At 44.6% G+C, this 14,302-nt stretch overlaps 1 protein-coding gene across 4 annotated transcripts in view; it reads right to left on the reverse strand.

Annotated features, from left to right (window-relative positions):
- AMBRA1 (autophagy and beclin 1 regulator 1) overlaps nt 1–14,302 on the reverse strand; it is a 190,321-nt gene that overhangs the window by 50,043 nt on the left and 125,976 nt on the right. For all 4 annotated transcript variants that reach the window (XM_032775083.2, XM_032775082.2, XM_075065286.1 and 1 more), the window contains exons 12-14: nt 10,097–10,207; nt 2,260–2,448; nt 1,313–1,467 (exon numbers count right to left, since the gene is read on the reverse strand). In XM_032775083.2, coding sequence (XP_032630974.1) covers nt 1,313–1,467; nt 2,260–2,448; nt 10,097–10,207 — 455 coding nt within the window. The remainder of the gene's footprint in view (nt 1–1,312; nt 1,468–2,259; nt 2,449–10,096; nt 10,208–14,302) is intronic.

The following is a 14,302-nucleotide window of genomic DNA, read 5'->3' on the forward strand; positions in this document are numbered from 1 at the left end:
CTCAGAGCAACTCTCACACTCTGGGGAAGCACTGCCAAAATCACAGATAACATTCAGAGGAAAATGCTATTTGTGGCTTTGTAGCATCGGTCATAGAACAGCATTATGGAAGCTATTCCACTGTGTAAAGCTACCATCATTCAAAATGAAAAGGTTCAAAACCTTGGCCAGTCAGGCGTACACACTAATCCACATTGCTTCGCAGCCAAAGCTCACTACTTGGGACATCTACTTGGCAATTATTGATTAAAAAAAGACACGCATTAACCATATGCATATTTCAGAGATGTAAAGATGCAGTGTGGTGCTCCTGTAGTAATGGAAAATGCCATGACACTGTCCTCAAGTGTATAGGAATTAACTCCAGTATCCCGTCCAGATTTAAATTCCGATTATTACATTATTCTGCCTCCTTAGCATCCTTCTGCAGTTTCAACTAGGCATGGTTTTCGTCCTCACTGCCTAACTTAAATGTTGTGTAGCACTGCTATTGAACAGCTGCCATGTTTTACAGTAGAAGTGGTTACATTTCAGTGGTGGTTGATGAGATCACTGTGCACATTTTGTTAAGTTTGCCCATTGTCTTGGGAGGAGATAAACGGACTCCACAAATATCAGACTTACAGGGTTGATATCTTCCAAAGAGCACAAGCACAAACCCTCACTCCCCCCTAAAACAACAGCTCATCCACACCAGTTCAAGCACTTGTGTTAAGCTAGATAGCAAACATCCACTTAGAGTGCAGCAAGAGTGCATTTATTTGATATAAGCATTGCACTGATGTGGTAAGCATCATGCTCAGCCTTCAGACGGGATACTAAACTGAACTCTCGTCCTTTCCCAATCACTGGTGGCTGCTCTCCAGGTAGAAGTTAGGCACTTTTCAAACAGAGTTGACAAATAATCCCAATACCCCAGCAGAGAGACTCCTTCAACTCCTTAGTGAAACCAATTCTAACATCCCAGGCTGGGTGCAAGATATTTATAAGCACACCATGGCTGCCACACATGCTGACCCGGCAGTAGTAATGTTCATATTTGGGATGCTCCAAGTATGGGGCATGCTACAGACACAAAACTGCTGCATGGTTGATGTCAGGCTTCAAGCCATAGTAAACTTTCACAATTCTGTTCCATTTATGTCCATTATTGTGGTATGCAAGTACCTAGTAGATTTTTAATCACTCAGTGGGAATGGGAACTTTTGACCGATAGCCTCATAAGCCAGCAACCACAGCACTGAGCCACAGAGCCAGCTAAACAAGACACCAACACAGAAACAAAGCGCTGCAGGAGCAGATGAATACTCACCCTCATGGATGTTTCTCCACCATGTGGCTGCTGCAGCCTGAAGACTTGAGCCACCATGTGTTCTGTGGAAGGGTGCAGCAGGATGCGCCGGGAAGCCAGTCCCACCATTACGTACCTGCCCATTGGAGACAGACTCACGGAAATAGCATTGGGGCCTGGGGATAGAACATAACAGGTGACATTTCCCTTGAGGGATTGCAGAGCCACTGTCCCTTGTCCTCATTAATTGTCTACTCCCTCATCTGCCTTATAATCCACTATGTAATGAGCTCATGCTGCAGTGTCCACTGACCTAGGAGAGCCCTACCAATGCCAGTTAGAATTCTTTCCTGACTGCTGGCTGGGGAGTCTTGCCCACATGCTCAGGGTTTAGCTGATCGCCATATTTGGGGTCGGGAAGGAATTTTCCTCCAGGGCAGATTGGCAGAGGCTCTGGAGGTTTTTTGCCTTCCTCTGCAGCGTGGGGCATGGGTCACTTGCTGGTTGATTCTCTGCTTTAGGTCTTCAAACCACAATTTGAAGACTTCAATAACTCGGACATAGGTTGGGGTTTTTATAGAAGTGGATGGGTAGGGTTCTGTGGCCTGCTTTGTGCAGGAGGTCAGACTAGATGATCACATTGGTCCCTTCTGACCTATGAGTCTATGAGAACTCTGCAAGGAGATTCCTCACAGCAGTGCCCTCCTACTAGCAACTAGGATTCCACTACGTAGTGCAACGTCTTCACAGCAGTGCTCTCATCATCAGCCAGGACTTCACCAACAGGAGCTTCACCATAGCGGTGCCATGTCATTGCCTGGTCAGATCATCAATTATGTGATCTTCCTTAGAGCAGTGACATGTTACTTCATCGTGATCTTCAGATCAGGCCATTTCAATGCTAAGAGTATGCTCCTGAAGTAACAGTCCTGAGACCTCTCCCATCCCATCCCCCAATGCATTCTTACCAAATCTTTTTGTGTATAGCATCTCGCCCAGGTTGTGAGGTGCCAGAGAATACACAGCCAGTATGCCTTCATCAGGAAAGCCCCGCTGACTGCTGGGAATGAAGGCTGCCAGGAGCTGTCCATCTGCAGAGATATCGCAGCTAGCATCATTGTAAATCTTGCAGTTCTGAACAAGCACATTCACAGAAGCTGCAAAGGAAAAGGAAAGAAAGGAACAGGGGTTAAAGAAGTAAAGTTGTAGTTGGAAAGAACTGAGGCTCAAGCCTAGCGCCAGAGATAGGGATCTTCCATACAAAAGGGTTACAGATTTTTAGTCTCCTTAAAAAGGTCCCACAGTATTTACAGCCCTACTGGAATACAATCTATTCCAAAATGGAGAACAGACATTTTGAGGAATCTGCAGCCTTAAGCAGAGAGCCAAGGACGATTACATGTTATCAAACCACCTTCTTCATCCTTAGACCACACTTTGCTAAAAATGGCATCGTTTAGAACATGAGTTTAGAACGGTGGACCTTTGAACACTTGAGGTCCACAGAGAGGTGGCTGTTCACAGAGTCTTTGTTTCCAGCTGCTGAAAAGGCATGTATTGTCTTTAACCACTCTCCTGATATTTTTCCCATGTTAGCAATTGCTGTAGTTGCCAGTGATTTTTGTGTTTATGAATTGGAGATGAGTAGAGGACCCAGACAATGGATTCTGAAGAGAGATGTCAATGAGAATCTGCCTGCTAATCTGTAGTGTATGCTGAAAATCTAAGAATCATTATTTTAGGGTAATTAGAATACATATGGCAAACCAGGAGTCAAACACACAGACGTCTTAAAAGAGCTCAGAACTCAACAGAGTTGCCAGCCTAAAGCTATATTCCCTTTACTTGCTCCAGTAAACAGGAGATAAAGGGTAAACACTCCTCACGCCAGATAAGAAAGTCCACTTTTGATGTGAGCATTCCAAATCCACCCTAGATACGGCTAGCAAGAAAGGGAAGTTTTCGCTGGCAGAGTATTCTCCTCTGGTGGGTCATGGTGGGTGGAGCTCTCTATATACCCTACAAGATTCTAGGTAGTTACTCTTTGGGACCTGCTCTATAGGAACAGCCAGTACAGATTTTAGAAAAAAGTTTGCTATTTCAGTAAAAATCTTCGTGACAAGGCTGCCCTTTCATCTCCTGTTTTCTTTCACATTGTTAATGCAGCCACTGTGCTGACAGAACAGATCAAAAGAGACATCATACAACAAATTAAGCTGTTGTGCCAACTTGGAGTGCATTACACCTACAGCACAATTATGCTCAGAACCAAGGAAGGCTTGGAATGCCAGCAAAAGAAGCGTTCTGTTTGCTATGGGTATCTCAGGAAATAGCAGTAGCCAGAATACTCTGCACATTCCCAGCTGCCCTCAGTGTTCATCTTCCTCATGGGCTGCTTCATGGGCTATATATTGTTTCTCAAAGGACTTCATTATAATTCTCATGCCGCACACTGGTGTGGGAGAGGGCTTACAAATCAGTGGGTGCTGATCGTCTCCCATCTTGTGACATGGCCAATGTTACATAGGATAATAGATTTCTGGCTTGTGACAAAGTGAGGTGGAACAAGACCAGTTTGCCCAAAGTCATTAGAAATCAAAATACTGAGCACTCAGCAGCACAAGACGACAGACTATATTTAAAAGGGTCATGAGCAAGAGATTTATGCTAAAAGTTTCACCTACTTTAATTTATATAATCTGGAGAGAAGTATTCAAAATTTGCTAATCAATTTACTGTACATCATTACCCTGTTGCTGAGAAAAAATAAGCAACACTCTCTAGAAGAAAACACAACAAATGGACAGTGTTGGCTCTGCTTCCGCCACCAAACCAACTTTCCAGTCCACTGCTGACATGGTGATTATCATTAAGGATATGTTTTAGTCACGGAGGTCACAGACTGTGTGACGTTAACGGACCTCCATGACTTCTTCAGCTTCAACCCCCATCACACCAGTTGCAACTGGGGCTGGAGCTGCCAGCAGCAGCAGCTAGAGTGGTCTCTCCCCTCCCCCCACAGCCAGAGCTGTCCAGGGCCAGAGCTAACCATTGCCCCTCCCACTCCCCCAAGGGCACAGCTGACCGCAGCCAGGGATGGAGCTGTCCCCACCATCATGGCTAGAGCTGTCAGCAGCTGAAGCTGGAGCTGCACCACCACCTCAGCAACCGGAGCTGTCATCCCACTCCCCTCCCCACCTCCCAGTAAACACGGTTGAAGCTGTCCTCCCCTACTCCAGAGGCCGCAACTGGGGCTTGGGCTGTCAATTCCCCCAGTCAGCCCTTCTTCCCCCTGGTTATTTATAGTAAAAGTGATGGACAGGTTGCGGGCTTCCATTAACTTTTGTTTATTATCCGTGACCTGCCCGTGACTTTTGCTAAAAATAACCATGATAAAATCTTAACCTTAACAATCATGGCTCTGCCACAAGGAAAACAAAGAGTAATGTTCATTTTGGGATACTTTAAAAACAAAGGTGGGGGGAGGGAGGGAAAAAATAAAAGCTTATTAGCAATGGAAAAAAAGACAAATCAGTAGGGAACAAGATGGGATTTTACAGTCTTTACTCTAGCTGTCTATAGGGTGCCCATCTCTGCAATGTCCAAGGCTTCTCAAAAGAATGTGTGTCTGTCTCTCACATTATCTCCCACACCACCCTAAGCTTTCAGTAAGACCTGCTGTTGAGATGAATTCTGAATCATATCAACTCAGAGCCTGGCTTGATTCTCTGAAAGGGTGCTGCTCCTGCCACACAGCTAAGGTCACAAATAATGTAACTATTCAACAAGAGCATTGCCATCCCCAACTCAAAAGTGTCCACTTCAATGAAAGATACACCCTCATTTCAAATTCATCTTCCCCTCTTTTAATTGTGGCAGGAAGTGCTGCTTCGAGATGGCTGTTGGCCACATCATCTTCCTTTTGATGGGAAGTGGACCCTGCAGGCAATCCCAAATTTGGGATGTATCATTGTGTCAGCCTTAAATCCTAAACCACTTTTGCTTTCCAGAATTTACTTAGACACATCAATATCTTCCTGCAAATGGACAAGTTTCACCTCAAACCATTGCTTCTCAGGTAGCGATGGGAACTGTTCAGGAGTGAAGCTATAAAACAGGGCCACATTGAGTCACATTCTCAGGGATTCAATTTCTTGGCATAAGCCTGTCCAGAAACAACCTCTTTTCCCCTGCCATTCTCTGTGATGCATTAAGCTTCACGGCAACGTCCCATGAATTCCTGCCTTAAGTGTTAGGATAGTTGCCTATGCATTGGGAAACAGTTGGATGAAGAACGTTTTATCTAACTGCATTTTGCTAATGACATCCTCTTCCCGATTCACATCTCACGTGAAAGATGGCATCTCCAATAGCACAATACCCCCAGCACCACAACAGGGCACTGGGTTCAGTATTGACACAAAGGAAAGAGCACTGCTACAGAATGCCTTATCACTACCTCTGCAGCATCTGGATATTCCTTGAAAGTGTCCCAATCAACTACTAACAAAATCACAGTTCAATGTAATTAGGCTACAGGCCATCCCATGACAGGCAGGCCTGATGCACTAGAAATAGAGAAACACAGCAGAAGAGGAGGTAAGCCTGTCTACATCAAGGCACACTAGTTCAACTAAACTGATTTAGGTGATGTCTACACTACCACTTCTGTCAGCAAAACTCATGTCGCTCAGGGGTATAAAAACACACCTTAGAGTGACGTAAGTTACACCAAAACAAGCATCAGTGCGAAGAGCCTTGTGTCGGGGGGGAGGGGGAAGCTTCTCCCACTGATGTAGCTACCGCTGCTCACTGGGGATGGTTTAATGAAGTCGATGCAAGAGCTCTCTCCCGTTGGCATAGAGTGGCTAAATGGGAGATCGTACAGCTGTGCTGCTGTCAGTTGTCTACTGTAGACATAGTCTTAGGGAAACCAGTGTAAGTCTGTATGTAGACACTCTTATATGGGTTTAAAATTGTCTTTTGAATTTAGCTTAATCCTGCAAAAAACACCCCCAAAATTAATTTAAACTGAACCAAGCCACTCAAACCAAAATACAAGTGTCTGCACACAAACTTTCATCAGTTTCACTAACACCAGTTGAAAAAACACACTTCTAATGAATATGGTGCAGGCTTGCATATAGACAAAGGCAAAGTTAAAAAGACCAAAACTCTGTGTGGATATGCTTACTTCACTTTAATCCTCCTCATATTGCTTTAGCATCTGTCAGGAAACTTACAGGCACAAGCTAACCCAGTATAGAGGGCTTCAAGAGATACAAAAGTATGTCCCACAGAGATATGGCTTGCAAGCTGATTTTGGTTAAATTGGTATAACTCGTGTGATTAATCAGGACCTTGGCAAAGAAGTGAAAGTGAGGGGAAAGAAATGGCTCAAGGTCACATCAATAGGGCCCTATCAAATTCAAGGTCATGAAAAATGCACCATGGACCATGAAATCTGGTCTCCCCACCATGAAGTCTGGTCTTTTGTGTGCTTTTACCCAATACTATACAGACTTCACAGGGAAGACCTTAGACCATCTCATGCTTTTCTGCAAATTGGGCTAGCCACATTTACCATCTTTGCCTGCCAGCTGCCCTTCTCTCCAAACCTTCCCATTTCATGTTGAGGTGCTTGATATCGTTCAGAACTGTTCATTTCCATGTTATTCACGGTCTTCCTCTCTTTCTTCTTGCGTTTTCTGGCTTCCACTCAAGGGTGGTATTTGGTAAGTGTTCTTTTTCCATTCTTAGCATATGTCCCAGCCACTGATGTCTTCTTTTGCAGATTTGTGAGAGGACAGTATCCTTGTCCAGTAATTTTTCTGACTTCTTAATTAATCTTTCTATCTCCATATGTTATTCCCAATATCCTTCTCAGACATTTGTAATGAAATGCATCCAGATTTTGCGTATCTTTCGCGGTAAGTTGCCATGTCTCACTGCTATACGTTGCAATGGCAACAACAACTGCTTTGTACACATTCAGTTTTGTCTTGTTTTGAGTCTTCCAAATGCAGCGTTTGCCTTCCAGATTCTTCTTATTTCCTCTGAACTAGTACCACCTTGGCTGATGGTACTTCCAAGATATGTAAAACTGTCCACCTTCTCTTTCTCTTCTTCCATTTTGATTTCTGTCCCTGTAGTCCCCATTAACATGACTTTACATTTCTTTGCACAGGGGAGATCAGCGTTTCTCAAACTTGGATCCTGACACAAAAGGGAGTTGGAGGTGGGGGGGGGGGTCGCAAGATTATTTTTGGGAGGGGGAAGGGGTGTCACGGTACTGCCACCCTTCTGCGCTGCTTTCAGAGCTGGGCGGCTAGAGAGCAGTGGCTGTTGGCCAGGTGTCCAGCTTTGAAGGCAGCGCCCCGCCAGCAGCAGCCCAGAAGTAAGTGTGGGGCGGCCAGAGAGTGGCGGCTGCTGACTGAGGGCCCAGCTCTGCAGGCAGCAGTGCAGAAGTAAAAATGGCAATATCATATCATGCCATACATACTTCTGTGCTGCTGCTGGCAGCGACTCTGTCTTCAGAGCTAGGCCCTGGCCAGCAGCTGCCGCTCTCCAGCTGCCCAGCTGTGAAGGCAGCACCACAGAAGGGTAGTAGTACCACAACCTCCCCTCCGCTACAATAACCTTGTGACACCCGCCTACACACATACACACACACACCTTTTTGGTTCAGGATCCCTACAATTACAACACCGTGAAATTTCAGATTTAAAAATGGATGAAATCATGAAATTTACTATTTTTAAAATCCTAGGACCGTTAAATTGACCAAACTGGACCATGAATTTGGTAGGACCCTACACATCAGGGCTCAGTAACAGGCAATCATAGCTCAGGAGTTACTGGTTCCCAGTGGCGTTCTCTTTCCTCTGTGCCTCAGTATAAGGTCTCAGGTTTCAAGTGCAGCTCTGGAGTAATTCTGGCCACTGAACCAACAAGAGCAGGGATCCATGAACCACATGTTGCAAACCATTTCTGTAAGATGTCGCAAACCATTCTGTAAAGTGTCAGAGTTGGGTGCAGCGAGTGAGGAGTTGGAAGGAAATAGAGAACGAAATACCTAAACATTTTAAAACTAAAATAAATGAAGGCAAGCAGGCCTGGAGCCAGGCTCTGGCCAGGCACAGAGCGGGGAGCCAGATGGGCACAACACAGGCTTGCAGCAGGGACTGAGGCTGCAGACAGACAGAGAGGATGGGCATGATGGCAACAGAAGACAAAAATATTCAAGTCCAATAATCTGCTAGTTATAAATGATCTCTGAATGGAAGTGTCCTAGCAGGGGAGAGGGAGGAGTTTGAAATATTGATACCTCGAGGAGCAGATGGTTCTGCCTTTCTATGGGACTCCATAAATTATAAACAAACACTCTGCACAAAAATTTTAACAGCAGCCTGCTCCAGGGCAACCAGATGAGCCCAGAGGAGCTATTAGCAGCTGAAACACTTTTCAGCTTAAAAGCATGTGGAGAAGCCCAGAGGATTTTAAACCAGCAGCAATGTTTCCTGCTCTCTGATCGCAGCTTTATTCTTGTGCCAGGGTCTCTGATTAGAGAGGGAATACTCCTTGTAAACAACAAGGCAGAGACCTGCTCTTGGGCACAGGTCTGCTCCTCAGGTTAAAAAACCTGATTAGTACTACAAATTAATCCAATCACTGACATCTGGTATAGTGCTCACAATGCCTGAGAAGATGCTACCTGCTACCCCCCCAAGAGATACAATGCTACTTAGACAAACAAGATTCCATTTAATTACCTTTTTCCATGCAAAATTAAAAAGCAACTTTTGGAAATGGGCCTCTCATTTCCAGCAAGGGTGTGACCCTTGAAACACCATCCTATGGATTTCTAGGGGAGGGGCAACAGAGACAGAGAAAAGGAAGCAGGGCAACTCTCCCTCTAAGCATGGGACCACCAGCACTCTTAACCCTATATATACAGTAGCTGCTTTTATTCCTGGGATAGGCTCCACATAATTTACCTGTGAAAGAAGAGGGCTCCTTAAAACAGAATCCATGCCCCTCCAAGCAACATCGAGCCACTGAAGGCTGCACTCTTCTGCACAGAAACACACTACAACAGTGTTTCTCACGACCAGTCCGTGGACTGGTGCTGGCCCCGGCCCCTAAGATCTCCCTGACACAGTTTAGGAAGGCAGCAACTGGTCTCTGGTATCAAAAAGCTTGAGAAACACTGATCTACAACTCAGTTGTTTCATGGGTAAGGAGGGCGGCTTGGCGGGGAGGAGGGGGGAAAAAAGAGCAAAGTCCAGTGATAATGTTTTCATCTTCCACCTCCAGCCAGAGACCTGGATGTGGCTCTCTTTGAGATCCCAAACACCATAAATCCCAAGGGTCATTAGAAGCTACAGTTACAGTTCCAATCATGTGTTAGTATGGTACGCAAGAGACCAAGTACTTACTCCAAACTCTAACCCAGCTGGGTGCTGCCAGCATACCACCCAGTCAGCCCTTCCACTCCAGGCAGCTCTCCTGCACTCATGAGAATGTTCACTGATTTGAGGAGATACCCACAGAAACTGATCCACGCAAAGAACCCTAGATGCAGCCAACAAGGTGTATGTCGGCAAAACCTAGCAGTAAGAGTACCCTACATTATTCCAACAAGCCTGTTAATTATTTAATGGCTCCAGCTGAAGAGACAATCACATCAGGAAATTCAGTGCGCTGGACTGGACCTTTGGGAATTCTGGGAATTTCTGGTGTTCATAGGGGGGCTCAATGGGTGGGGGGATTTGCAAGGAGGCATTAGTTCCCTTCCCAGCTTACCATTGCTGATTTCAGGCAGGTCAAACTTGGTGAAGTCCCACCACTGAAGCCGGTAGGTGGTATTGGCAATGTTGCTAGCCACAGCTGACTGTCCATCTCCAATCACAGCCCCTGGAGGGAAGGAGGAAACAATCAGTAACTAGACATCTTTGCTTTCCCTAACAGATGATCTGAAAATCACAGTATAGGAGATGAATCAACAAACATTTTCAGTGCTCAATACACAGAGGCCTCTGGTTTCCTAAACAAAAGTAATGAAGCAAGATTTACAGAAATGGCAACAGGTCACAAATCTCTGAGCAGAGGAAATGGAGAAAAAGCCACAACATCCTTGCATCACAATCTGAGGAAGGAAGATGGTTAACAGCAAATATTTACCCAAACACAAAAGTGATTTCATTTATTCCTACCTACTCTCATTTATTCATTTTAGATTTATCTTAATTTATTGACACCATCACAAGGTGCATTTTATTGACTCCCAAATTTCTATGAAATTTGGAAAGCAGAAAAAACAAAAAGCTATGGCCTTTAAAACAGCTCTCATCAGAATTAATTTGTTCCTGTATGAATAGACGCCTTTGTGGGGCGTATTCCCCATTTCCATTCTTACCTCCCACCCCTGGAAGGACTGTTTGACTGTAATATCTATCCCTATTAATGGGACATATATTTATGAGAAATCAAAGAGTCAATATTTGAGCTGATCATTGGGGGGGGGGGTCACTCCCGCAAAGGAAAGATCAGAGGATAGGACAGAAATATGTTCCAAGCAGTCACAGAATGGCAAACATATATGATCCCTTTGTATTAATCCATGACCTTGCTTTCCCTTTGCCTTTCCTATTAATTTCATGTACCATGTTTGTCTCAGGTAGGTGTAAGCTCTTCTGGGCAGAGAATCTCTCAAGCACAATATAAAGTTATGGTGCTATATATATATATAGCACAGTGCTCATTATGCTAAAATGCAGGTGAACTTGATGACTAGGCTGGGCAGAATTCAATTTTTTAATATAATTTTCAGGCATGATATCAATGTTTATTCATAAGCTTCTTTTTTTTTTTTTTTAGATTTTTATTGGTTTTAATTTTCACAGTTGAATGAAATTGGAGGGAGGAAGATTAACATGACATGTCTAAATATACAGAGTAAATGTCCCTAAGGCAAACTAATAAGTTTTCAAGCAGCATTTTTCTTACTTTGTCTATCTGTAAACTTAGATCATCATCAATGGAAACGTTTTTCCATCATTTATGTGACATGGACATTCATCGACATTTACCAACAAAAATGTAATCCCGAAACATCTATTTCTGACTGACTTATGCTGTTGAGTCACACATGCACCCTTCCTGGCCCTTTAAAATGACAAGTGTGTATGTAGTGTTGTTGTAACCTGACAGAGGTGGTTCTTTGGTAAAGTCACGTTTTATTGGATATGGAACAGCCTCAGCCCTAAGAGGAACTTGGAAAACCACCTCCTATTTCTTAATTCACTCTGATCTCTGGCTGGCAAGGGGGAAAAGAGGCTCAACATAGCTGTCTGCTTAGTTCTCTTCCCTCTGTAGCTGTTCTGATCTGGCTGGTTACAGCTACTGCCGCACAAGCAGCCAGAAACTCAAATTCCCCCTTGCTGGAGCTAGGTCCCATTCCTAACTCCAGCAAGCCCTACCACAAAGCTCAGACAATGGACCAGAGCTTTAGGTTAAGAGAATGCCCTGGAAACTCGTATCTACAAGAGATGTGGCCAGAAAATAAAATTCTAAGCACACTGGTTTGAGAACAGAAGAATCACCCTGGCAGATCAAAATGGAGCTCAGTGGGATTGCACTCAACTCCTGGGGAGATGGAGGAGAAGAGAGAGACAGTATCCACACAGCAACAATGTATCTGAGGGGCTGGGAGTAATCAGTGATTTCATATTCCTGCACATACAATGCCACTAACTTCAAATGCAAGCCGGCCTAGTGCTGTGGACACACAGGCGTGCACACAGACAAAAGCCCAAGGTAAAAGAATTTGGTCGTGGAAAGGAAGACAAGCCAAATGAGGGAGAGTGCAGACCCCAGACTTTAAGGGAATTGGTTTAGCTGGAGCATTCTTGGCACGAACAGTGAAAACATTAGCCAAATTCTCCCAGAAAGTCTGCACAGGTTGCTGCTGCAGCCATATTAGACAAGATGGAATTTCTTGGACAATTCAGGTTTTGATTTGTGCCAGACAGACCAACAGCCTGGCAGAAGGATGCTAGGCACCCGCTGGCATAATGGCATGCAAGGTGATCAGGCCAAGCTTCTTATTAGATTCTTTCATTCTCCCTTCACTCCTACCTTATCAAATCCTAGCAGAAAGCTCAGGGCAGCAAAATAAAGATGGTCTGAAAACACACTGAGCAAGGCTTATGCTCTGTCTACAAATAAAAGAGAGGCAAGAACAAGGATGAAAAGCAAATTCAAGAACAATTCTGACAAACAAAGAGGAAGACACTGAAAAAAAAAAAGCTGCTGGTCCCCCTTATATAGATAAGCTGTCCTACGCCCTGGTTTGTGGTTCCAGTGAAAGCTTCGAAAATATGCCCAGGAAGAGATTTCTGAGCAGTCGGAGCTTTATATTGTGTATTCAGCTATGACAGGCCTCCAGCGACTGACGGCCCTCCATTGTGCTCCCCTTAGCCTCTCTATCTGCCTCTTTCAGAAACACTCAGACTGCTTGGAAAGCAGAATTGAGAACATTTTCTATCACTGTATAAATGCCCAGTGCTTTCCCTTTATATCCCCCCCACATGCATAGGGCTCCTCTGCGAATGCTGACGGTAAACGACATTCAGTATGCTAATAAAACTATCCTGCACCCAAGAGTTAATACCCATCAGCTAGCTCATATCTGGGGAAGGGAAAGGGAGACAGATCGGCAAGTTTAAACTCCATGCTCCTAGGTCTGCTGCTTTTAAGCCTGCTTTGAGCAGGCAACTGCAGGTTCCTCTGGTGTGGCTCCTGAGCAAGGAGAGAAGAAAAGGAAACTGAAGTCTCAGTACAAAAGGCACAGTGATGGAACCAGCAGGGTGGGAGAAGTAACGGAAACGATCATGATTAGGTTACAGCAATTGCCCTATAAGACTGGGAAAGAGTTTCTCTTCTACAGAGATACTGCAGCTAGTAAAGGAAGCAGACATACCACACAGGACACCTAGCTGCAGTAAGACACAAGCCTTTCCTGGCTTCTGAGGAGGATCTTTACATGCCCTTTGGTTCCCAAAGAGACACCTAACAAGCCCCCTAGTAATGCCACAAACAGCAGTCTCCCTTCCCAAATCCATTCACCACTTTGTATGAAAGAGTCTTCTTAGTGTATGCACAACATGCCTCATGATGACCAGGATTCACCACCGAAATTGGTCCGATTCAAATCTGTTTGATTATTAGCTTCACTGGCCCAGGCACTGATGGTGAGCCCAACATAAACACTGATCAGTGCTCCCCTATGAGTGAATGAAAGTGGGAGCGCCCTTCTGTCCACAAAGCCCTGCCTATCAGCTGCACTCTCAACCCCGGGATAAAAAAAAAATAATCAAAAAACAAAATAAAAAAAAAACAAGTTTCCAGTGTTCTTAACCTTGTATGCTTTGCTAGGCCTGGCATACTGTACAGATGCTATTTCCCCCTCAGTAAAAATGGCATATCTGTTTGTTGGCTTTATGACACAGTTGTATCTATTGCTACAAACACTGATTGACAGCAAGCCATTAGCAAATGTTCCCTGAAATTTTCCTCAAGACCTTCTGGTTCTGCCCAGGGCCCTTTCCAAAAGATAATGGTGTTCATTACCCCTTTACTTTTTTGTCCTCAGGGTGTCAGACCCTCTCTCAAGGGGTAAAAAGCAGATCCTCCTGTGTTGTTCCAAGAAAGGGTGAAAGCAGGTCTCTGCCCCTTCACCCACATGGCAGCCCCCAGCACGAACACACACAGAGCCCGGAAGAAGCTAATTCAATAGATGGGTGTTACGGCCACAGCTAGCCTAAACTAGAAAATGTCATCCACAGGCAGAGAGGAGTGAGCAAAGGCACCAAATCTAGAAAGGGTCTGCTGTGTATGGATGTCCATGGGCAAAAGGGTCCTGGTCACTTTTCAAAGGATCCATTAATGTCAACTCTGCAATTTACATGCTTTCATTAAGCAATTACCTGTATTTACAGTAATTATATA

Source organism: Chelonoidis abingdonii, chromosome 4, assembly GCF_003597395.2.
Source record: "Chelonoidis abingdonii isolate Lonesome George chromosome 4, CheloAbing_2.0, whole genome shotgun sequence".
NCBI classification, from domain to species: domain Eukaryota; kingdom Metazoa; phylum Chordata; order Testudines; family Testudinidae; genus Chelonoidis; species Chelonoidis abingdonii.